General features: G+C 39.6%; 1 protein-coding gene across 1 annotated transcript; it reads right to left on the bottom strand.

The window, feature by feature from the left end:
• Positions 1-1,399: 1,399 nt before the first annotated feature.
• fam13c (family with sequence similarity 13 member C) lies at positions 1,400-19,455 on the bottom strand. Its single transcript, XM_036572219.1, has 10 exons — positions 19,176-19,455; positions 13,168-13,357; positions 9,883-10,024; positions 8,597-8,678; positions 7,998-8,197; positions 7,820-7,903; positions 5,293-5,388; positions 3,831-4,021; positions 1,982-2,083; positions 1,400-1,572 (listed from the first exon to the last, which is right to left on the bottom strand). Exons 1-10 carry the CDS (start codon positions 19,342-19,344, stop codon positions 1,449-1,451), a joined length of 1,380 nt encoding a protein of 459 aa, XP_036428112.1. The 5' UTR covers positions 19,345-19,455; the 3' UTR covers positions 1,400-1,448.
• Positions 19,456-26,426: the final 6,971 nt, after the last annotated feature.

The raw sequence follows: 26,426 nt of genomic DNA on the forward strand, positions 1-26,426 counted from the left end.
AATCAGCTAGCCATGCAAAACATAACATACATAAAACTTGTGAATAACTGCTTTGTCTCACTATAAATGTGTATTGCCTTTAATTTTGTTGTTATTAACCGTGTAGCCTTTGGCTTGCTAACTAGCAAGCTAGCAGAGTAAAGTGATAAAGTTGTAGCAGCAGTCATGTCTAACAGATGGAGTAGTTTGCATCATAAAGTCAATAAAATCTATGCTATGAAATACTAAGCATATTAAATTAGATTTCTGCTATGGCTTATGAACATCTTTGACCATTTTGTACTAGTTTGAAATTGGAAATGCGTCAAAGATTTCTGGGCGATGTTCTCCTGCTAAATTTGACAATTGTGCAGCCCCTCAATGGCTCATCTCACAAAGTTCAGTTAATAAAGTAATGGAACGGCCCTTAAGATGGCATCCAGGATTCCCCTGAGGCGATATGCTGAGGCCATGGTGACGAGGACAAGTTACAGCCAGTATTGAAACGGATGGCTCATTTCAATATGTTGGATTGTACAAATGAGGACCATTGCGCTTCATGGTAGAGCAGAGTGATGCTGCTCTTCTGTCTCTCGAAGCAAAATGTTTCTTAAAAACCTGCTTTCTTTGCCATTTAGCTCGTCCTTCAAAGGGACTCTACTAGTAATGCTTCTCTTTTTGTGCTGCAGTCATTCCAGTTGCTTTCCTTCATTATGGCAAAGTAGGTAGATCCATTCTGTATCATTCATGTTCTATATCGATTTACCATTGATAGCACTGTTTGTTTCAGGGAGCTACTGAGTTTGCATATGATTGTAATTCTAAGTGCTCAAGGTTATATTCCACATTTAGCATTAGGAATAGGTGCTAGACTTGGTTAAAGCACAGACCCCTGAGGATCACAGGCTGACCATCATGTCATTAAGGACACAAACTCAGATCAGAACAAGAAACTGAGAAAACAAAATTGCATATTCATTCAGGCTTTGGTTATCAAAACAAAGAAATCTCTTCAAAAAAACACTGTAAAGTGCCATATTTCATAAGCATAGCCTCGATAAACACCTTTTTGTTGTTTTTTTTTTTTCTATTGAAAATACACACAAGCTGTCGGTATCCACTGAGGTCAGAATGAAGTATCAGCACAATACAGAACAGACACCTGTATTTACATGGTATGTCATGCAGTAGCCATGTACAGGCTTCAGATTCAGATAAAACCCTATGGGCTGGTTTCTCAGACAGGATAAAGCCTAGTCTTGCACTAAATTGCACGCTTATTCTGGGTCTGGGAAACTGACCCTATGTATGGGGCATATGGGCAGCTTAAAATAGACTCAATGTTAAAGTGCATTGTAGTGTTATTATGGCACGAGCACATCAAATGTAAGAAAACAAAAAAAAACATGTTTTGGTCCAAACATCTGGGTCTGTACTGAAAGGCAAACAGGGATATATATATGCACATTTCACATAGTCTTTGTGGTTTCCTGTTTGCTGAGCAGAACCTCCAGCAAGCGCAGTTTGGCTTTGAGGCTTTTGTACTCCTGGTATTCCTCTGCCATTGGAATCCGGTCATCCTTTTGTGCAGTCCTTATGTGAATTAAAAGAAAAAGGAGAAAAAAAAGAAAACACAAAAAAGAAAGATTAATAGAAACCATGTGAGCCCAGCTGAGCAGTGAGATTAATCCTTGTGTTGCCTTATTGAAATAGTTTTGTACATCGGTGGATATCAGCTAAACAGAAGAGAAATGTATTTTATTTTCTGCGAATTTGCAAATACTGTGTACAGAATCACTGTATTTTTTTCTCTCTTTCTCTCTTTCCCTGTCAGTTTCTGTTGTGTATTGCCGACTAGGTGTGCATTAAGCTAACTGTAATTGAAACTCTGTTTGTCTTTTTTTTTGTTTCTCGTCTTGTTCATGTTTTAAAAAAGGCAAACGTAACATGAGTGTTCATTAAAACATGTTAACGCCACTGCAGTGTGTCGCTTGAGTGCTACCTGCCCATCTGTCTGAAGAACTGCTCCTCGAACTCTCTGATGGCTTTCCGTCTCCTCTTCTTCTCCGCTCGAGTCTCTCGCAGACACTCCAGCAGCTCAGACCTGGAATCCATTCAGCTCCATTTATATTTGCACCACAATGCTCAGTAAACCCCTTATCACCCATCAGTGCAGCTCAGATTATAATCTGCACTCAACCTTGGTGCCTAAAACCAGCCTGGGTTTAAACCAGGGGTTTAAGCTCTGGTTGCCTCTAACTGTGTCAAGCTGTAAAAAGTATCTCAAATAAATCTCAAATAAATTTGCTTTAGTTACACATTAGTATAGCTAAAACCAGTATCATAAGATATTCTGAGGCCTGAATTCTACCTGCACTTTTGTCCATTTATGTTTGACACATAAGCAAGTCAATTTCAGATGATCTATCAACTTGATAGGGTTTTATTGATCTAAATGACTTATTTGCAGTGGTAAACCACGGTTATTAGAGCTAGGCCTTCAATATAAATGTCAAAACTCGGTCTAACCATCAGGAAAAAAAAACATCTTTATGATAATTCTAACTTCTGCTAGCGTCCCTATGGGACTCTATTAGCTTGTTAGTGATAAGATAATTTGTATGAACATTTTTGGATGTTCTAGATTAAACACAGACGTGAAGCATCCAAAAGTCATTGCATGTTTTACTTGAAGCTTGTAACAGACACATCAGCATATGTTTTACCATGTAGCAGTTTCACAGTGACTCTTTCCATATAGAGGTCTGGTACAGAGCCCTCTATATAATGTTTTCCATTTCTAACAGCCCATGTAGCTAAACATAAAGTTTTAATGAATGTTCCAGGAACATCAGGAGTTGTTTTTAGTTGGGGGTGCTGAAATTTTAAGCAGCATATAAATGACATTCATGCTTTTCTGACTCATTCTGGACAAAAAATATATAGATGACCTGAGCAGCGACCAATCAGATTTTTGATGTGGTGTAAAACTGTGTTTATAGTCAAGCTACACACTGAAGATTCAATACTCAAACGCAGACTAAGAGGAAGAAATATTGGTTGGGGGAAAATTGGAATCAAAACATGGGGCATTATTATATTAGTTGATTTTTTAGGCTTAAAAAACAATATTAGGTCGCTTCAGGGCTTTGAACTAGTCTACAACTCTGTATACACTTTCACTCTGGACTCTACACTAGCTTGTGTTTAGCAACATGCCCCCAGAGCAGGCAAGAGTTGGAGAGGGAAGTGAGACAGCTCACTGCAATGAAAATGCAACATTAACTTAAACAGGGCATGGCTACTGGCAGGCTTTAAAAATACATAGACCATTAAAGGGCTCATTTGCAACATTTTATCCAACATTTATCCTTTCCCTAACAGTTGTGTGGGTTTATGTACTAAAAACAGTCATACTGTGTCATAATCATAGTGTCAGTCTATTCTGATTGACTGCCCTGTTTTGTGCCTCATTCAAAATGCACTAGCTGATAAACTGCCGTAGGTCGAATGGACAGATATATGTAAATGCATTGGTTTTTGTGATATAACAAAAACAACTAATTTAAAATGGGCTGTTTTTGCAACTTCTGCATATGAACCGTATGGACTGGATGGTCAACGGTACATCTTGAAACCTTAACAAATGTTTCCATACTACAATAAATTTTAATATTTCAAACTATTTTCAAACAAAAATTGGTTCTCCATCATATGGGCACTTCAAATAAAAATACACACACTGGACTTTGCTATATTCAGATTAAAGAAGATAAATCTGGGTATGTTGCAGCCCCTTCATCACTCCTGTTTCCTGTGACATCTTGATCAGGGTCATGGTGAGGGCCTACCTGGAAGCCGCATGCAGGTTGGACATGGTGATGGCTGGTTTTTGCATTGCTTTCACTTCATCTAGTGGAGAGACGAAGGCAGGGTCGCTGTCCCCTTCCTCCTCGTCCTCATCCACTGACTCTGGCGTGGGTTGCCGTGGGACTGGTGGCGTTTGCTGCGCGTAATCTTCATCAGATCCTTCCTCTTCCTCCTTAACCCAGAGAAAATCCAAAAGAAAGAAGGCTGAAGTGAATAAAGTCAAAAAGGAAAAGATGCTTGGGGATATCTTGATGGTAACCTTCAGAGCCTTCTAGGCCTTCAGAGAAGGCCTATTGATTTCTTACTGAAAATACCTGTGTGATATTTATTTGATTTTTATTTAGTAGAATCATGTTTGCATTTAAACTCTTTCATTGTTAAGTTCTGGATGGAAACAACAGGGTTACATTTTTAGCCAATCAGAAATTGTTTCTCTCTGTGGTTTCTAGGTAGATTGGTTAGGCCTTCAGGAGCTAAAGAGAAGTCCTAAAACATTAGGTTAGCCACCAGCATAATTACAAAGTAACAGAGGAATCCAATCCAAGTGGCAGCCTAATCAAAGGGTTGTTAGAAACTGTGGCGGCAGCTCTCCACCAGGTCTCTCTACTGAAAAAGTCACTGTGAAACTGCTACAAGGTCAAACATATTGTTTGTGTCCGAAGAAAAACAAATATCTTTAAAAAGGTACAGGGCAGGACAAAAATGTTCTTGAATTTTTTTATTCCAAGCAAATTTGGAGCATTTGAACTGTTGCATTCACCATGAAATGTTCACACAATGTAAAGGACAGCTGCTGTGCCCAAATAATATAGAATAGTAAAAAAATGGAGATACGTGATACGTTTTCTTTAGATGGCGCCAATATGCTAATATAATATCACAAGATTCGAGTAAAAAATGGAATGTCTTCTAGAAGCTTCAAATGTTTTTGTTTAATCTAGAGAACCCAAAAAATGTTCATGCGAATCTGCATTAGCTTAGCGTTAACAAACTACTAGAATCCCATGACACTAGCAGAGGTTAGCATTATTGTAGAGGTGGATTTTTTCCTCATGTTTTGACATTTATGGCTCAAACTGAAGGCCTAGCTCTAATAATCATGACTCACCACTGCCTTATAGTTATGCATCTGATTTAGTAGCAGGCTAAGATGCTAACACATATTTTCCATCTAAATTGCTTTCATTGTTCTCCACAGTTTCAATATGAGATAATAAAAAAGTTTAATGTCATTTAATAGAGCAGGACTAAGAAACTATACACACAGAACTGACTTGGACTTAGCTGAGATGCTAAGCATTGCTAAGTTTTGCTCTTTGTGGTCTTGACTGAAATTTTCTGTTATTGCAGCGCTTGTAACAGACATATGAGTCATTTTATGCATTCCTGTGCCATTATAACCCAGTCAAGGTCTGTGTGTTAGCACAGCCAGGCCACACTTACTATGGTGGTTATTGTAGGAGTGGCACACAGAAGGTGCTTGACCATCTGGTATCGGTCATACAGTGGCTTCACCAGGTTCTTCTCCTGCTTGGTGCCCTGCAACAGTGCAGCCATATTGTAAGACACACACAAGCACAACTTTTAAGCAAATCAGCCTTTAGCTCTCTCTTCTATGGATGGACAGATCAATACCAAAGTAGCAATATGTCTGATTTTTTTTTTTTGAGAATCGATTCTCACATGACAGCTTTTTTATTGGATGCAAAGAGCTAAAGTGTAGAGCTAGCTTGCATGGATTTTCTCCACCTTTTAATGTGGAATTACACAGATTTTTCACATTCTTTTGCATTATTTTAAGTGTTTAGATTGAAAGAATGGTGAATTGTAAAGAAACATTAGATACAGACTCTGATTTTTGTATCAGTAGTGCTAATAGGAATCAGGAGTAATGATGTCTACAATGCAAATGTAGCACATGTATTTATTATCCAAAACAACCAGTGAACCTACGTGTCGTTTTTATATGTAATACTGATAATGGAGAAACAGTAGTAAATCTGAAACAGTGGTAAATCTTTGAGTACTACTTCACCCTTACAAAACATCTCCACCATCAATGGCTTAAAAAATATGTTTTAGGCCATAAATCTAATCTCAACTGTAACTACTAAACAATGTATTAGGCAGCGTATTTGTAACCATTAAATGCCTCAGATGTCTGGTCCCCATCTGCACTGCTGTGGACAATTCTGTCTTGGCTTCTCTAGAATGGAGCATTTCACATCAAACCACTCTGAAGGACTCTGTTTACATCTTAATCATTTTATTTATCATGCAGAAAATTTGAAAAATAAGTGGAATTTCCAAACTAAACCAGTATTTGCAGTAATGCCTCCAAGGAGAGTTGCTGGGAGACTTCCTTTAACAATGCCAGCAGACAGTGTGGCTAGAATGCAAGCTGAAATAATGTTTAGCAACAGAATAACATTATTTAAACTCTTGAGGCCAGAGGTACATGTGTAAACAGATGCAAAGCAAAATATGCTGTGGGGTGCGGCTGCAATATTCTTTTTTTTAGCATTAATTATAATAACTATTTTCTTTTAAATGGAAGGTGTTTTGGTGCTGAATAAGTAGAGAAAAATGATTTCAGCAAATAACTGAGTAGAATAAGAGCTCTCTCTCTACACTTCATACATGAATAGCAGTAATAAAAATATTATAACATATAACGACTGCATTTTTACTGTAGAAAGCGATGTTTCTTTCCAATTTATTTGCATAAGAAGACTTTTGGAGAGCCTGTATCCTACACTTTTTTTGTATTTAATTTTTTCTTTGAGGTCCACTTATAATATTTGTGTGGTTTTATATACCAAAAATGGTCATAATTCACTTTTACATGGCTATTTTCCACCCTCTATTTATACCTTAGAAGTTACCAGGCTGCTCCGATACCATGTCTTTAAAGGGGAATTGTGCTCTTTTTTCAAAATATCTGCATCATTAAATGCTTAAGATAAGCAAAGTCAAATGCTCCGTTCTAGAGAAACTTTCCAAGTCAGAATTGCTTACAGTGGTGGTCATGGGAACCAGACGTCTGAAGAGTTCAATGAAAACTTGAAAAACCTGAAAGCTCCCTCACAGAAAGTTATCAGATGAATGAAATGGTTATAAATACACTGCCAGTAATGCTGAGACATTGTTTTTTGATAGTTCAGAGATGAGATTTGGGCCTAAAGTGTATTTTTTAAAATACCTTTACTGCAAAACAGTCAAAACAGGCAAAACAGTCCCCAGATTTCCCACTATTTTACCAACTCAAAAGAAACTCAGAAGAGACTTGTAGGTTCACTGTTTGTTTTGGACTGTAAATAAAATAGCTATCTTAGACATTGTGAGCCTGGTTCCTGTCACCACCCCTATAAAGAAATCTGAGTGAGTAAGTTTCTCTACTATTCACAATTTCTCACCAGACCTTTCTGACAGACTTTGTTTACATCTCAGCCTCTGAATTTTGCAGCAATTTTGCAAAATCTTTGGAACTCTCCTTTAAGACTGTTATAAGATAAATGACCTCCTGTTCTGATTGGCTGTCCTATATTGCACTTCGTTCAAAAAGCACTCGCTACAACACTCTGTAGATCAGGGGTGAAAAGCTCCGGTCCTGGGGGACCAGAATCCAGCACAATTTGGTGATTTACCTGCTCAAACACACCAAATTACATTCATATGTTAATTGCCAGGTTTAGTGGGTGTGTCTGAATAGGGAAACTACCAAACTCTGGAGTTGTGCACCCCTGCTCTAGAACTTCATTATGAATGGGCGGAGTTAAACTGCTGTACACTGAATAGGTAGGTGTTTGTAAATGAGGCAGTACTTGTGACATCACATCAAATTTGTTTTTTCATGAAATGGGCCAACAAAGGGCACATGCCTAATTAGTAGTACTGATATTGGAAAATGACCCTTGGTATTACTTTGTATCAAACAACAAGGTAAGTCAAATGGTAAACATGCTCTTACAGGGCGTCCATGCAGACTCTCAAAATACAGCAGGCATTTCTGAAGCGTGAGCTTCTCTATGGCCATCTGCCTGTGGGTCATCTCCTGAAGAGCGGAGAAGGCACGGTTAATCACTTCATATACCATGGGCCCCTCCGGTTTCGGCAGCATGAACAGAATGGAGCACAGATGGCCTCACCTTCATGTTGTCTGGTAGGCCCAGGGCTTGGCGTTTCTCCCTCAGCCTCTTCAGCAGCAGGTCCACCGTCTCCTCCAGAGAGGGCTTGTGCTGCTGCAGCTCTGTCGCCTCCTGCAGCCCATTGGAGTACCTGCAGACATCGGTGGGGTCACCGTTCTCCTGGCCTCGAGACTCCTCCACAGACTGCCTCAGTTTCAAATCTGAAAGATGGGCATTGAAGCTCTTGTTTGTAGGCTGTAGTTGGGTTAAATTTTTGATAAGAGCTGACCGCTTCTAGATTTGAGCATTATGTTGCATACAGACTGGTTCGGACTGGTTTGGTCGAGTTGCCAGTTTATCAGGTATCCGTACCATGTAGGTGCACTTTGTCGGTTTACAACTCTGAACTGATTTTAAAAAAAAAACTGGCGGTAAATGAGTTTTTACTGAGGACTGTTAATGCGATAACTTGATTTATCATCACCGGGCACATGCCCAATTCAAATTGTGCTTTGAAGCTAAAGGAGGCTCCTGGCAAAAACCCCTCAAAAAAGGATTAGAAAATATATGTTACTATGTGCTCAGAATAGCTCCAACATAAAGACAAGGACATTGCCTACCTTTTAGCTGCTTGCGAGACCTGGCCAGTTCAGTCATGAGCTTAAACATCTCTGGATTGGCCGACTTGTCGTTGTGGGAGGGCTAGAGGAGAGATTAAAGACCATTGAGAACATACAAGCTTACAGTACTGTGCAAAGGTCAAAGACCACCCTTTATTTGTTTTTATTCCAGTCCAACAGCCATTAAGTTATTCATTTTTCACAAGACATTTCTGAAGAGATCAAATATAAGATAATTTACCTGAATAAAGAATGGGGAAGTTAAATGAAAAAACAGGAGTTTCCAAAACTGGAATTATTAAAATTATTAAAAGATAAAGAAATAAAGAAGCTCCTAACAACTGTCCAAGACCTGGTAGGCCACCAAAAATGTCCCCATCAGATCAACAGTTTTTAAAGTATTTCATCTTTGTGAGAGAAGAGCTCCACTCTTCTGTACTGGCTTCCACTGTGAGAAGACGACTCAGCACTATGAGTCTGAAAGGATGTGCAGCTGTCAAGAAGCAGTTACTGTTCTCAGAACAATGGACTGACCATTGACATCAGCATCACTGAAAGTGTTGGGGATTACTTGGATCGTGAGAAGCAGACAGTGCAACCAACTTCTAAGACTGAACTTTGGAGGTGTGTGGAAATATTCTTGGAAGCAAATATCCTGAAATGAATAGAAGCTGTAATAAAAGCAAAGGATAGACACACTAAATCTGCTTTTTCTGAAGCTGAATAATGAATAACTAGGACTTATTGGCTGTTTTGACTGGAAAATAAATGAAAGGTGGATTTTTGCACAGTACTGTATATCATTTAATATGATTACTATCCTTCATTTATAGCAATAAAAGACATCAGTGTGGAGTTTATTAACACTAGTCTGTGTTTTTTTAATGTAACCAATGCACTGCTATTCTGATGCCAATGTTTCCTTTAGGTGCAATAACCGTATCGACCAGCAGAGGGGGCAGTAAGGCAAGGACAGAAAGAAGTCTAGCATTTGCAAGCTGGAAGCTGCTGGGTGTAAGCTAACTGATCAACATTCAAGGTAAGTTTCGTGACATTTTTCCCTGCTCTAAAGCTGCACTGTGTTAAATATCTGACCACTTCCTAATGCTTCTGTACTGCCCAACATCTTTTGCTGGAATTTAAGTATTTAAGGATTCTATACATGGCAAAAGGTTATTACTTACTTACTAGTCTTTTGTTATTGTTCTAATGAATCCACACTGGTCAAGCGTATGTAAATGGGTTTAAAACCCAGCTACAAATGCTCAGCTACAAGTTGTATGAACCTTGTAGTTCATCTCTTGCTCGAAGCGCTCCTCAAACTTGCGGATTTTCCTCTTAAGGGTTTGGATGTGTTTGGTGAGTAGCGGGATGGATGGAGCATCTTTAGCATCATCAGCAGTCACGAGTCTGACCACAGCACGAGGCCTGGGAAAGAGACAAGGATTGCAAGTGAGTTAAAGAAGAGTTCCACAAATCTGCATAATTCATTCAAGTCATTCCGAGTGTTTTGATGTGAAATGGTTCATTTGAACTGATTTCTATACAGTGGTCAGGGCCAGCTTTAGCATTTTGGTTGCCCTAAGCAGGATTTTCTTGGGGGGCCCCCATGTGCCTGGCACTCCCCCAGGCCTACACCTTGTCTAAAAGTAAAAGCGGAGAACGAATTTTTCCTTTAACCCCTTACATAGCCAGCTTTATTACACACTTCTATAACCTAAGAATAGCTTAAACATTTGGCACTTAAGTTCGTGTAGTTACTAAATAATAAACCTTAGTATGTAATAAGCCTGGGATTTTAAGGAGTTAAGGCCTCAAGCTATCTTTTTGAATTGTCACTTATTTGCTTTGTCCTATTCATATTTAGCTGTCTATCTGATGAATACTGTCATGTGATGTTTATTTATTTTCAGTCTTTTTTTGTTTACATTTAATATGGAAAAGATTTAATGAGTTATTGTGTGAATAGCGTTTATACATATAATTATCATATAGTTTTACATAAATGTAGGAACCTAACTTTGTTTACATAACATTAGCAAATCAGTTAGCTTGCTAGCTAATGTCTAAAGATAAAGGCTAGCTAATAACAATGACCATCACAAGTGGACAAAAAAAGCAATTTTTTATATTGCTGATGACTGAATGTTGACAGGGTTCTAACAGCATCTCCATCTAAACTGACTACTTCTTGTTTTCTGACCAAAAGCCTAAACAAATGGCATTATTTTAACACCTCAAAGTGCAACCAAAACATACCTTTATCTTTTAACATCTTCTCCTCATCTTCTGTTTTTTAAGCCATGCTTAATAGGTAGAGCTGGCTCTGAGGGGCCAAATATAGCCATTTTATTTACTATCCAAAAAAGAACCCACACAGGTCTTCTGAGCTTTTATATGTAATGCTGATAATAATAAAATAGTGGTGAATCTGAAAAACTAAGTTTTCTTTAGAGACTATTTTCCCTTGCTGCCTGCACTCACCCTTCTGCCATGAATGGATTTAAAAAAATATGCTTTAGGCCAAAAGCTTACCTCATAAGAAACATAGAGGCATGACATCTGGGCTCGTACTCACAAAGCTTCTTAGAGTAGGAGTGCTGATCTAGGGTCTGTTCCTGTCATTAAAGTCATATTAAATAAGACAGGGATCTGATCCTACATCATCACTCCTTCTTTGAGAAGATTTGTGAATACAGACCCTGGTTTCCATCGTCACCACTATGAACAATTCTATCTTACTTTTCTTTTGAACAGAGCATTTCACATTAGACAACACTGAATGATTTTTTTTACATACTAAGGATTTAGCTATGCATAATTTTTATGGAATTTCCCATTTATATGCATAATGATTATATGCATTATATGCATATGCATAATGATTATGTGCATATGCAGTACATGTTGTGCAGTAAATCACAGCTGGTTGCTCAAAGCAGTATAAGACTGGTCAGCTAGTAGAGAACCTAATGTCAGTGACCATGAAAAAGAACAATCTATTTTAAACTGGGTCACAGAGAAACACAAGGTATGACTGTGTGTGTGTGTGTGTGTGTGTGTGTGTGTGTGTGTGTGTGTGTGTGTGTGTGGGTGTGTGTGTGCTTGAGAGGATTCTAGGTCAGTGTTACAGTTGTTGTTTGTTGGTGGTGTTTTTAATGGCTTGAACACCAAAATAGGCTTCTGACCTAGACAAACACAAACTAGAATCTTAGTCTCTAAGATCATACATAACTGCTGAGCAAAAGCAGAATTACTCATACCATTCATACAAAGATTGCTTATTTCTTTTTAAAGAGTTATTGTTAGAATTTGACAGAGTTTGATAAAGTTTTGAATAAAATGGTCAACATTTTTCTAGAGTGTATTAAGAGTTTTGTGTGTGCATGTACATGATGAAGTGCTGGAAGCAGTGACGGAACTTCGAGAGTGTGTCTGTATGTGTCCTCTGGGTCTGAGTGTATAGTATTGTGAAAAAGTAAGTACACCCCATGAACATATTTTTCACATAGATATTTGATTGTCATTTTAACAGTACTGATGAAATTGAAGTAATTTCCTAAAAAATGAAAAGGGTTGGGAGGAAGTGGCTTCCAATTGGTAGGGCGTTATATGGCGTTTTTCCACTGGACATTTAAAAACAGGAACTAACCTGAACACCTGCTTGAAAAACAACTAGTTTATAATAACTGTGATTAACAATTTTCTTTTTGGTCATTTTATGCTACTCTAAAGTGTCTAATCTGGCTAATTAGCTACCTTTGCTTGCTATTAAGCTTAGCATACTGGCTGATATAAAGTGGTATTCTGCATTGGTTGGTATAGTGTAGTGGGTAACACTGGTGCCTCTGTGCTGTAGACTAGGGTTCAATCCTCCATCTGGGCAAGCACAGCTATGCTATACTGATAAGAGTCCTTGTGCAAGGCTTTTTGCCTACCTGTATAAAAAAAAATAAATGATCAAAATGCCGTAAATGTAAAAATGCATTGCTCTGTGTGCAAACACATTTATACAATTTACACATTTATACTGTTCACAAACTGACACGTTAGCCATTTTACCTGCCAGTTTTTTTAGCATAACATTACTTCTGCTAACATACTTTAGTGCACTCCAGGTACGCAGTTGCTGAGTACACTGTGGTGCCTGATACACTCATACAAGCACCACGTACACTACTATGACACTTCCATGTCACTGCTGTGCTGAGAATGGTCCACTATTCAAATTGTATCTGTGTTCCTACAGTGGTCCCTTTCCACTAATGAACTGGGTGCACCAACAGATGGTATACAGTCAGTAACTGTATAACTACAAAGTGTACCTACACTCACCGATTATTTTATTAGAAACATCTCCTTGTATCTACTCTCATTGTCCATTATATCAGCTTCACTTACCATATAGTAACTCTTTGTAGTTCTACACTTCCAGAGCTGATAAAATAGACATAGATACAAGGAGGTGTTCCTAATAAAATACTCAGTAAGTGTATATTGTCGGAGTTTCTGATAAAATGGCCAATGTAGGTACTACACTGGCAACTCAGTGTGTCTGTATGTGTTCATACATGATAACGTGCTGGGAGCAGGGAGGTGATGGTGCACTCTCTGGGTCTGTGTTGAATCTCTGGCTTAGGCTGAGGCTGGCGCAGCGAGGGGAGGGCAGGGGGCTGTTCCCGTCTGTGATGGAGTAGATGAGCCGACTCGGGCCGGGACTCTGCTGGGGCTCAATGCAATCAATCTCAGCCTGCCTGGGGTCTGCACATACAGAACATGAAATATCAAATAATGAGAAAGCAAGCAGGCCTACTTCAACTCTACTAAGTTTAGAGCACCACATCGAGCCACTTCAGCAGTCACGCTCTCCATTCACAAATCTAGAAGGGTGTGTGAAAACGTGGCAGGTGTCATCACATCTCTAAAAATATATTTTCTCACATCAGTTTCTCTGCCTCTGTAAATGATGTAGATCTCACCAGCAAGCCAGACTTATTTGCTACAAAATCAAAGGCAGCGCTCAGCTCATGTCAGTCCGAAGCCATTCTCAAAACATATCATTTCTTCCATGTGGTCCATATGGCCCATCTACTGTTTTGAACTTGTCAAGGTTGTGAAATCTGCCTATATCTGCCTACTCAGCCCACAGTTGTTTAGCCTGTCCATTCACATTGAGGTGTTTAGGAGATCCAGTCGTGTGCCAAAGTTTGAACACCACTAGTCGAATTACTTGTTTTGTTGGAAATAATTGAAAATAAGTTAACTCATTCTCTGCAGGGAACAAACTTAAATATGGCATATTTCTTTCTATTTGCTGAGTTTAACATATTAAGCTGTTTTTTCTATGAGAGAAATGAATGATGTTTCAAAAATCGCTGCTGCTGCACACTGTTGTGTAGACCGTCAACCTCAGCAAAACACCCAACAGTAACCTCCAAGCTTTGTCAAATGTGGTACTTAAGTGGCTCTGGCAGTAGAAGTCTACTGTTTGAGATGATGGTGTTGAAGTTTAAAGGTATATCTACTCGCATACAACATCATTTCAGTGCACAGGAGTGTTAGCTTGCTTGTAGCATGTATGCATTTATATTTTGACTACTAAATGGCGTTATTCAGAGGATCCAGTGACACTTGTGGGGTGGGTGGCATACACAGGACAGTACATACTGGCTTTGGAACATTTTTGTTTAGGGTGTGATAGCATCGATTTTTGAGTTAATGCCTTAATCCTTCATAGACAAAATCTCCTTAGACCCCGATTTCCTAATATGGGCAAAAGCGCTGACTACAGAATACCACAATTTCAGAGGTCTGTTACAGATCTGTGGCCTTCCAAAGGATCATGACACCTCACCATACCCACCCAGAGAGAGCAAGGCCAGTTATGCTTTATTGGACTCCCAGCCACGGTGACTATGGCATTGCCAAGGATCGAATGTGCAATCTCCTGATGATAGTCCAGACTGCTTTTTTAACAAGGCACAGAGCAGGGCAGCCAATCAGAGCAGAGCTCATTAACACATATCAATCTTAAAGGCATACTATAAAAAACAGCCTGTTGGAACCTAAGGGATAATGGATCTTGCAAAAATGAATTATGACTGGTTTTGGTACATATAACCACAGTTTTATGTAATGTTAGAAGTGGACATCAGGAGGAAAAGCAACATACAAGAAACATGTACAAAAAGGCCTTTAAAGTGAACCTGAAATCGGAATAGACCTTTTTTACCATGGTAATTTATGTTCCTGATCATATTAAGCACAAATGATCATATCATATAATTTAAAAGATAAAATTCCTGTTTTCCCCTATCATGCAGCAGCGGGGTCTCGTGGCCTGTTGCCTTAACCAAAGGCAAAAAGCTGAAAGCTGCTGACAGCGTAAACGACTTGTAATACTTACTGAACTCTGACGCTCTGAGATGTAAACACAGGTGTATGGGATGCATGTGTGAGACAAATGACTTGAAAAATTATGAAACAGAAGCATGAAGAGCTAGAGTAGCTGCTGTGTACACACCATAAGTGTATATATAATAAATATATATATTTATTTATAATGTTGACTGTTGTATCCTTTTAATCACATCCCATCATGGTCAGGTTTCAAATGTGGATTCTATGGATTTTTACAGTAGCCAAAAAATCCATTACAAATTGGCAAGAGGTCCAGAATGATTCCTTACTGGACTGAGAGTGTAACCGCAGCTATAAAAGCAAATTAAATGACACAAACAAGCTGAATGATAAGCAGCATGTGGGATTGGCTCTAGTGGAAGTAGAATGGTGGAGAATAATAACTACCTGATGAAAGCAACACACACACACAGATGTCCTTACATACTCCCCCACACATGCACACCCAGATGCTTGTGAGTCATCGGAGACTAACTGACCTCGCCTGCCACTGCCAAAAAAGATAAACAAAATCTCCATGATGCTGATTTATGTTCTACAAATAGAGGAGTGTAGAGCAGGGGCGGGGGGACGCACACAGAAACAAAAAAAAAGCCGGGAGACCAAATAAAGCCTTTGTCCACTCACTCTCAGCTTACTGTGAAAAGGGAGATAGCAGGAAATCATGAAAGAGAGAGGGAGAGAGATGTAAAAGAAGCTACAGGAGGATGAAAAAAAGTGTGAGGCCAGAGTTGTGTTTACGTGTATGTATTTAGCTCTTTATGGAGACCGGAATTCTCCTGGGTCCAGTTTCAGTACTCTTTCTAACATGCCCTCACACCTAGCTTACCAAAGCGGCCATCTGCAGCATAATGGGGAGGTGGGGACAGTGAAGAGCAGATGCACTCACCCACTGTTAGGTTAGCCTCAGTGTGCTAATGCTACCTACAGTCTGATCCATAAATATATGGACGTCGACAATGTTATTGTTATTTTTGCTATCTACTACAGTTTATTGGAGCTGAAATTAAATAATGAATATGAGCTGAAATATACAGAAATAAAGATTTTCAGCTTTAATTTGATTTACATATAAATCGGGTAGGATTTTTTAGAGGCTCAGACAATCTAATCATAAATTACGTTGCTATTTTTAATACTTGGTTGCAAACCCTTTGCAGCCAATAAATTCTTAAGGTCTGGAACCTACAGACATCACCAGACACTGAGTTTCTTCCCTGGCGATGCTCTGCCAGGCCTTTACTGTAGCTGTCTTCAGCTCCTGCTTGTTCTTAGAAAGTAAGGGGGACCAGCTTCTTTGGCAGGCGTACATGCCCACGTCATAACACTACCTCCACCATGCTCGACAGATGGGGTGACAGACTTCATCATAAGCAGTTCCTTCCCTTGTCCATATTCTGCTTATCTTCTTTTCTTGATTGTTGACTTTGCCTACCTCCTGGAGGGTGCTCTTAAATTGTCCTGTCACCCACCAGTGGTTTTCCATGGCCTAAATGTTTCTGGCCTTGACTGTATGCAAGCTTTTGCAAGGCAAACGTTTCTTTGAGAAGTTTAAACATGACATACATAGAAGTTGTGAATAATTGCTTTGTCTGGATATAAATGTTGCTTTAGTACTAAGTTTTTTTTGCTGTTAGTCATGTAGACTTTAGCTTGCTAACTGGTAAAGTGATAGTATTATCAAGTTGTCACAGGAGTCATGTATAACAGATTAGAGTAGTAACCTAATGCCGTGCAAATTGAATACTATGGTTTTGAAATATTAAACATTTTAAAGAAATTTATTGCTACGGCTTTTAAATGCTTTATCTACTGAATTTGAAGATCACAGTAAATTCTGGGTAAGTTTTGCAGCCGAAGTCAACATTTCTGTTCACTTGAACACTTACGCCTCCTAAGGCTTATATATTAAAACTTTTACTTGAGCTAATACAGTAATGGAATGGCACTCACGTGTGCTTATGTCATGCACTGATGTTTAGTACTTTTATTATGGTATTTGAAGGTGTTTATCTTCATTGTTTGCTAAATCTTATTGAGAAATTGTGGGATTATGTGGGAAAGAAAAGTCTGTGAACAGCAGTGAAGGATGAGTGGGAAGCAGTTTCTTTAGATCATTTACAGATTAGTATTAGCTTTACTAACTGTGCTTCAAGAGGAGCTTTACAGTGGAGGCCTCACTGGTGGACAGTTAAAGAAGGAAAGTAAAAGACTATTTTACTGCAGGTTTTAGAATTCATTTTGTGTTAACTAGGCAAGCCAGTACTAAGGGTCGAGTTTCCTGAACTAAGCCTAGTCCTGGGCCACACTGAAGAGCCAATGGTGAATCACCACTGGAAATTGCTGCTAGTCTAGTCTTAGGCTTTACCTGGGTCTATGAAATGTGCCCTAAATTACATGCATGAACAATTAGCTCACTAGCAAACAACGTGAGGTGGCTAGAGAAGGACCTACAAAATACTGTTAGACATGTTTCCTTTGTTTACATTAATGTTTTGATGTATATCATTGATAATTACCAAAAACAACAATCTGTAAGAATTATAGCTAGTCAACTGAAAGCCAACTATTTGTTTAAGAAATGGTTTGGCAAAAAATCTAATCAAATTATCCACTTACTCCAAATGTAGTCCATCAGCCAAGACATGTTTGGTGTCCAAATTTTGGGAGCTACGAGGCTAATGCTGCTAACAAACATCACAAGACAACAGTCACCCAAATCTTTTCTGTAAATACATCTCCAAGACTTCTATCAACTTGCTTCAACAACATCCAGCTCTTCATTAAAGTGGCACAGACTTGTCGATGTGTTTTGGAATGTAGTATTGATTAATTATGAGCTAGAAAAAAAAGATTGACATCTGAATTCTGACTCCCCTGCAGTTATTTATAACAAGTTGTTTATAAACAGAAATAATAGAAATCATATATATATATATATATATATATATATATATATATATATATATATATATATATATGGGATATGTATATATACATCTATATATGGGAATTGGAATTCAGCACAACACTTCTGCACTTCTGTTGTCTAAAATGGCAGTGTTCAGATATACAATGAAATTTAGTTATGCTATGGTCTAAACCACATTAGCAAGTCTTAAACGAAGACACGGATTGAGCTGGTTGAGAGAATGTATTTACAGAAAAGATCTGGGTCACTATTGACATCTAGTCTTTGTTAGCAGCATTATCCTCATAGCTCCAGTGTTAAACTAAAGAAAGAAAATTTGGACATCAGATATATCTTGGCTGATCAACTCCATCTGGGGTAAGTGGAAAACTATGTGCATTTAAATTTTCGCCAAACAAATCCTTTAATATAACATCATTTATCTGCATTTAAGTCAAGTAAATTAAATGGATCTCGTTCGGGTTAAGGTTAGTGTTAGGTTAAGTGTAGCACAGCACCTCACAAAGGCAGGAATACAGTGAGGGTGTGTGTGTGTGTGTGTGTGTGTGTGTGTGTGTGAGACAGAGAGAGAGAGAAAGAGTCGTGCTGGGAGAAGGTGTGGGCAGTCTGCATCTCTCTCCAACTCTCTGCGTTATTAATAGATATTAATAGACGCCTGCGTGGTGCCAAAAAAGCACAAGCAAAACAAAAGCAAAGCCCTCCCCTCCCTCCTTTCCCAAAGCCGCCTCAGTCCCTTAGCCACGTCCCACAAACCACATTCCCAGCCCCTTCATTCATTCACCTGCTCCAGCCAACCGATTCACTGAATCACGCATGAATCGATGGATACAGGTATGCATGCATTCAGCCTGTGAATCCCATGTGAATCAGTACACATGATTATCACAGCTCCGCATTCATTTATCCACTCATGCATATTATCATCAGCTACACTACAGTTATACATTCAGTTAGACATTCAGCCATTCAGTCTCACATGAATCGGTGCATATTGACATAAAAAGCACATTACAGTCGGCCAATGAAACCCATATGCATCAATGCTTATGTGCATCAGCAGCACAACGTCCTGCATTTGTTTATCCATTCAGCCATGGAATCCCACATGAATCAATGCACATTTACATCAGCATGCATTCATTTTTTTCCAGCGCCGCTACCAGGCGACGCGCGCGCTCCACCACGCCTTCCACCTGCTGCGAGCGGTCACAGCGTGGGTTGCATTACCTTGTGGGCTACTGTCCTCTCTCTGGCTGGCGCGTGAGGGGGGCTGGCTCTCCTCCTTAAAGCCCAGGCCAGGCGGGCTGTCTTCGGGTGAGCGACCCAGAGGGGGGCTGGAGTCCTCCTCCAGAGCCTGCAGCTTCAGCAACGAGCTCTGCAGGCAGAAGCAGAACATGGCAGAAGACGGAAAGAGGGAAGAAGAGAGAGAGAGAGAGCGAAAATGAGAAGGACCACCGTCGTGCCCCAGACAGACAGAGGGGAACGATGGAGAGCGGCTGCAGAATCACCACGCGCGCGCCTCTCGGCTGTGCATGCGCGTGCGTCTGAGGGAAGGTGTGTGCGCGTGCGTGCGTGTGTGTACGTGCGCCGCTCGCCTTGCTGCGGCAGCTCCTTCCCTCGCATGGATTATTCATGCTGCTCTTGGAGTGGTGGGAAAGAGAGAGAGAGAAATGATGGGGGGAGGGGGGGATGGGCTACTCGCGTCAGCAAAGCCCCAGAGCAGGCTGGCTTAAACTGGCTGCAGCGATAGGGTTGGAGGATGAGGGGTGGGGTGGGGCAGCAGGCGCGTGGAGGATGGATGGAAGGATGGATGCGTGGGGTAAAGACGGATGGGGAGGGAGGGGGCTTTCTCAGGAATTTCCCGCATCCGGGGGCGTGGTGGTGGTGTGTGTGTGTGTGTGTGTGTCTCACTGAGCGCGCGCTGGCGTCATCAAGCCCCTCCTCGCATCCATTCATGAAACAGCAGAGGAGGCGGACAGTACAGCTGCCAGCAGCAGCCTGGATGAGACCAATGTTCACACACGCGCTAACGTCAGGAGGAGACGTGGCTCTGACGTTTTTGCTCTGTCTTCTGCTTGTGAGATGGAGATGCAGATGCGGCTCTCTTCTCTCAATGGATTATCTCTCTCTCTCTCTTCTCCCCCCCACCTCTTTCTCTCTTTATAGGCATGACCATGTTTAGTCACAGTATTAGCACAACGTCATGGCAACCAACTAACACAGAGTTAATTCATAAACGTTTCAATGAAAAAAAAACTGTCACTACCTGTCACTCATCTTCCATCTCTCTCTCTCTGAGGGCCTCTGCATCTCTTTCTCATTCTCTCTCACTCCATTTCTGTCTTTTTCTCTCATTCTCTCTTTACTTCCTGCCCTGTATCTCTCTTACTCTCTCTCTCTCTCTCTCTCTCTCTCTCTCTCTCTCTCTCTCTCTCTCTCTCTCTGTCTCTCTCTATTACTCTTCTTACTCCGTTTTGCTCTCTATCGTTTTCTAATTCTCTGTTTACCCCTGTATCTCTTTCTCAGTGTCTCTCTCTCTCTCTGTATTTCTCTCTCTCTCTCTGTCTCTTTCATTCTCTTTACCCACCTCTCTTTTTCTCTTTACTCCCTCCCTTTCTGTATCTTTTTCTCATAGTCTTTTTATCTCACTATCTTTTTTCTCTCCCTCTGTCTCTCTTTCTCTCATTCTGTCATTACCCCATTTCTCTCTCTGTCTCTCTGTGTTTTTCTTATTCTCTCTTTCCCCATCTCTCATGCTGCATCTTTCTCTTCCTCACATTTTCTCTTTACTCTGTTTTGTGGTGTGTCGTTTTCTAATCCTTTCTTTACCCTGATCTCTCTCTCTCTCTCTCTCTCTCTCTCTCTCTCTCTCTCTCTGTCTCAATGTCTCTCCTTTTCTCTTATTCTTACTCTTTAATTTTCTCTTTACCAATTTATCTCTCTCACTCTCTCTCTTTTCACCCTTTCATTCTGTATCTCTCTCTTTTCTCATAGTCGTTTATGTCACTCTCTTTTTCTCTCTCCCTCTCTCTCTTTCACTCTTTATCCCATCTCTCTCTCTCTTTCTTTCATTCTCTTTACCCCATGTGTCTTCCTCTCACTGTCTTTCTCTCTCTGTCTTTCTCTCACTCTCTCATTCTGTCTCTCATGGACTAACAGTGTTTGCTGGCCTCAGGAGCAGTAGACTGATGTGTCCGCTTCACTGAGGATGAGTCATCCTCCTCTCCTGCCCCTTCCTTCCACCCTCTCTCTCTCCTCCCTCCCCCTCCCATCTCTCTCTCTCTCTCTCTCTCTCTCTCCTTTCCCCTTCGTCTTGGAGCTAGAGTGCATGCTCGTGCGCGCAGGATACACCCCCCTGCACCACTGACACGCATGCAGGCATTGACTCTTGACAGCAGCAGCAGTGTGTGTGTGCATGCACGCCTATGTGTGGGTGTGTATGTGCATGCACGTTACAAAAGGTACAACACGACACATGAACTATCGACCACACGATTCACGGCAGAGCCTGTTCTTTTATAGTGAGAGTTTGGCAAAAAATCTAATTTACATAATTTTCTCCTTAACCTAGATGTAGACAGTTGGCCAAGACTTATCTGAAGTTTGTTTTTTTACTGGAGCAGCAGGGCTTATGTAGCTGACACAGACCAATAAATTATAGCTACCTAGTGGCACTGTGTAAACTGCATACCTAAATCCTCAAACACCTGTCTCAAACTGTGTTAAGTAATCTCAAATAGATTTGCTCACCTATTAGAGTTTTACAAAAATCAGTCAATAATAACTTCAATATTCAGGAATAACTTTGCTTTTCTAAGATGTTTTATTTACAGTTTAAAGGAAAAGGAGGAATTATTAAATGATAAATAAGTGTCACAGTCTTCCTGTCTTGTGTCTACCCCCTCTTGTCTCCTAGCCATGTGCTTTAATTTTTATTTTGGTTTTTGTCTTCTCCCTTTTTCTGCTTCTTTGTTATCTGTCTCACCTGAATCTAGCCTGTTGCCCCACCCTCTCATTAATACTCATGTAATATGTTTGCCTTTCCCTTGTGTATTTTTACACCTTTTCTCCTGGCCATACATTGTTTGATGTTGTAGAGTCTGGATTCCTGTGTCCAGAAAATGTTTCCAGAGTTTTCCTTGTCAGTTTGTTTGGTATTTCATTTTAGTTGTTCTTTGCTTAGTTGTTTAGGTTATACTGGGAGCTTTAAGGCATGTGATGAGAAGGTAGGGCACTTTCAGCTGAAGCCTGTATTAGTGTTTGTGTTGTTTTCTTGATAATGACATGAAGCTTTGCTTAGGGATTGCTTCTAGAATGGGTTTAGTTTCAGTAGGCTTCACCACCATGTGGCCATGTACAACACTATTCACCTTCAAAGCTCTATTCACTGCTAATTTGAAGAAAACTGTCACCCTCCAGTTAAAGCTCTTTATCCTTCCCATTAGGAATTAGGTAGGTTTGAACCACATATCTATGAAAGCTATACTATGTAAGTTTGAGGGTTTGGAGACTTCTCTGGTAGAAATGTGCAATTGCATGCAATGTGCAGAAGAACATTTTGTAATGTGCTGGTTGTGCTTCAGACCCCAACCAGGTGAATCTGATGATTGTGAGTGAAGGAGAATTCAAAGAGAACTCAGTCAAAAATTGGTGAAAGATGTGTCTTCTGAGTATATGAGTAAATTGTCTACTAATGTCATATATGTGCATCAGTATAATGTTGATTTTGCATTTGAGATCTAAACATTGAGCTGGACCTTCTTTTTGAGCCTCTGCGAATGGTCCATAAAGTCTAATTTGACAACAATGTTTTTATTTACGATTATTTTTATATATAAAGTTCATGTCTAAAGTTGATGTCTAGGTCACTTTACAAAGGTAATACATTTGAAGAAGTCCCTTATTTGACATTGCACAGCCATTACAATAGTAGTTTATTTCTAATTAGCTTCTACTTGTCAGGTTATACACATGCAGCATGGTCTTCTAAAATATTTTAAATACTACACAGGCCTTTTTTTGACCATTAGGGGCCTCTAGCAGGTGCCTAAAGCCTCGAGAAAAGAACCATTTCTTAACAGATTTGTCTGGAAAGCTTCAACACTTAATGAAGCTTCATCTCGCCATCACTATTTTCTCTTTGGTTCTATGTTTATTTTAGTTCTCCACCAACCCTCTGTGTTTCTGCCTGCTATGTTAAAACAAAGATATGTTAAAACCAAGATAGGTTATCAGGCTCATCACCAGCAAAACTAGCTAACTAACATATTGTCCCTGTCCAAACAGAAACAAGTATCTCCAAAATGGTAAGTTTACAGGAGAAGACAAAAACAGTTTTTACTTTTAGTGTGAGTTAGTATAAAAAGATTTTATTCCAAGTTATTTTGGAATTTTGGAGCATTTCTGTTGGTCCTTTCATCCATGCATGTTTTTCTTTGGACAGTGACGAGATGCTTTTGGATGCTGGTATGCTTGTTTTTCTTTTGTCAGCTTTAACTGCCCACCACAGCACGAGGGGAGCAGGGAGACAGAAAAGAAAAAAAATCTCATCATAAACTGTGTATTTACTCTGGAAATATTTTTACTTTTTTCACTGATAGATCCAAGTTAGGCTAAAATTCACTTTGTATATGATAAATTTCGCGGTTTCTTTCGCTGTTATGATTGGGACTGATACACTGCAAAAATGGTATCTTGGCGAAAGAAATTATCTTAAATCTAGTCAATATATCTAATATTTCTCAAGATATGAGTGTTGTAAGTTTATTCTAAGATTATTTAACTACAGCTTTGGTCTGGCTTGTTTCACCTGCGAACTAAGCTCTCTCTCAAACACCACAGAATAGGTTCGATTTCAGCTTATTGTCACTCTACTTTTGTGGTCTCAAACATTTTTATTTCCGAAATTAATGTCAACAGAGCACCAATTTTCAGAATCAAGCCTGTACTGTGATGGGTGGCACTGTTCAGGTCTGTAGCATCCTTACTAAGCTAATGTTAAGGTACTAAGGTATGTCAGGCTACAGATTCAACAGGTTTAATTTCGCCTTTCTGTCCATTTAGCGGTGGCTCGACTCTCAGATTTCAGTCATTATTTTAATCATCTAAACTTGTGTGAGTGCTAGTTAGTAAGAATTGGACATGTTCTGTGGTGGGCAGAGCTGTTAACGTACTAGCAAAGCTAACACTAACCAGCTCCTTGCTCCTAGTTAGCAGCACTGTTCAACCTTTACAATTATTTGATAGATGGTTTGACATTTCTTGAATGATGGTTCGAAAATTGTGTTCACTTATTTGGTAATCATGTAAAGCAAACTTTGTGTTTTGTAAATACTGTCATATACCATATACCCCAGTTAATTGTGAGCAAGTATAACAGTATGAAAATATTCACCACCCAAGCATAATAAGGATGCAAATTTCAGACACCAAACATGTCTTGTCTGATTGACTGCGTTTAGGATCTCTTTAAGCTCGCCCACTCTGTTCTGACTGGTCCACTGCCAAAGCAGTTCTGCAGACAGACCCTTCTGTCCTGAGCAGCTATAAACAGGGGTGTGGCTGTTATACGTCAGTTCTGCCATATCAGTTTGTGCCAGAATCCAATCCTGAATTGCTGTACGTTGCATGAGGGCTTGCCAAGCTTGCCATTAGGAAGGCAGTAAGGATTGTGTTACGCGATTGCATCATTTTGTGACAAAGGAAAAGGGCTGGAATTCCACCTAGGTGTTTCAGGCAGCTGGGAAAAGTGGTTTCTGTGGGCAAGAGTTACTCCCTAGACTGTTTACCTGCACAAAAACTGCAAATAAGCACACCTGATTCTACTTGTTTAATCAGTCGGTCTTAGTCTTCAAGCATTTCATGAGGTGATCTCCTGCTTTGTTGGAGTGAAAACCTGCAGGCACACCGGCCCTCTGCGGAAAAGATTGGATACCCCTGGCATAATAGGTCCCCTTTAAGTCTACATGAACAATTCCTCTCACTGACAGCACAAATGAGAACAAAAAAAAGCATCAACTCTTATGACAGTGTAATATGTAAAAGCCATTTGTTCATGGACTGCTGAGAGATGGTTTCTGACAACACTAAAAGCATATTTTAATGTGCGGTGGATGGTTTTATTTTTAGTTTGCGGTTTCAGCAATGGCGTCATTAGTAACCCGACAGTGTGGGTTTGCCATTTGTCACACAAACTCAGGGAGACATGGTGGCTGGCCAAACAGTCTGGCCATTTCTCACTCAGGCTACAGGAGCCGTGCATGTCTCCATGGGCTTTCCAACACTCAGAAGAGAGATGACGTAAGGCCAACACTACTGCAGTAACTGTTCATCTCTGTGGGTCTCTGAAATGTCAGGAGTAATTAAAAAAATATAACTAAAATTAATAATGTGCTTAAGGAGGGACATTCTTTCTAAAAGTAGCATTTAATATGTTATTTTTGGCGTTGTGCAGTATTCTGTAGCTCAGCATTGCAGCCCTCAGCCTCACTGGTTTGATAGAATTCACAATTTTATATGCTTTTTGCATTTTTGATGCTCTCAGGCTAAACTGTCACCATCACAAAAAAGCAGGAAACTCACAGAAGAAAGGACTGACCACCCCAGAGTCCAGATCCCAACATCGTATAATGCATTTATGATTACTTGGATTGTGAGAAGCAGAAAATGCAACCAACTTCTAAGACTGAACTTTGGAGGTGTGGAAAAATATCCCTGCAGATTTCTTTAAAAGAAGGTCTTCTAAAAGAATGGAAGCTGTAATAAAGGCTGGCTAATTTGTCATTATATATTTTTGCTGAAGCTTCTATAGTTTCTGCTTTTTTTTATGACACTTAAAAATTAAAACTTGTACTTAATTGCCATTTTGACTGGAAATTAAATTATTGAAAGGTGGTGTCTTACTTACTTCTTACTTGTTTAATCTAAAATATTTAAAATGTTAAAAACATAATAGCAATAGTAATAATAATAATAATAATAATTACATAAGCTCAAAAAAGAACAATTTTTTATGTCTTGCTGTGTGTACATGTGTGTGTGTGCGTGTGTGTGTGTGTGTGTGTCTGTGTGTGTGTGTGTTTTTTACCTTGCAGGTCATCTGAGGGTTGTCTTTGTCCTCAGTCAGTAAAACTGTGAAGCTGTGAGGGAGACATATGCAGTCTTGAACAGTAATGTAAAAACAGTATATGTTGTCATGACATGAGTCTAAAATAAGAGCTAGCAAGAAAAGGTTTTTGCTTGTTAATTCATTTAGATTTTTAGATTTTATAATTTTCATATTATTATATTAATGTATATATATATATATATATATATATATATATATATATATATATATATATGTATATTCTGGTGTTGGGAGTGCAGTGCAGATTCTATAGTGTATTGGGGTAGTTAGCAAAAACTGTAATCTATTACAAATAATTACTTCTCTCCAACTGTAATGACATGATTCAAACAACTTCAGAATTCACAGAT

The sequence above is a fragment of the Colossoma macropomum genome, unplaced genomic scaffold (assembly GCF_904425465.1).
Source record: "Colossoma macropomum unplaced genomic scaffold, Colossoma_macropomum, whole genome shotgun sequence".
NCBI lineage: Eukaryota > Metazoa > Chordata > Actinopteri > Characiformes > Serrasalmidae > Colossoma > Colossoma macropomum.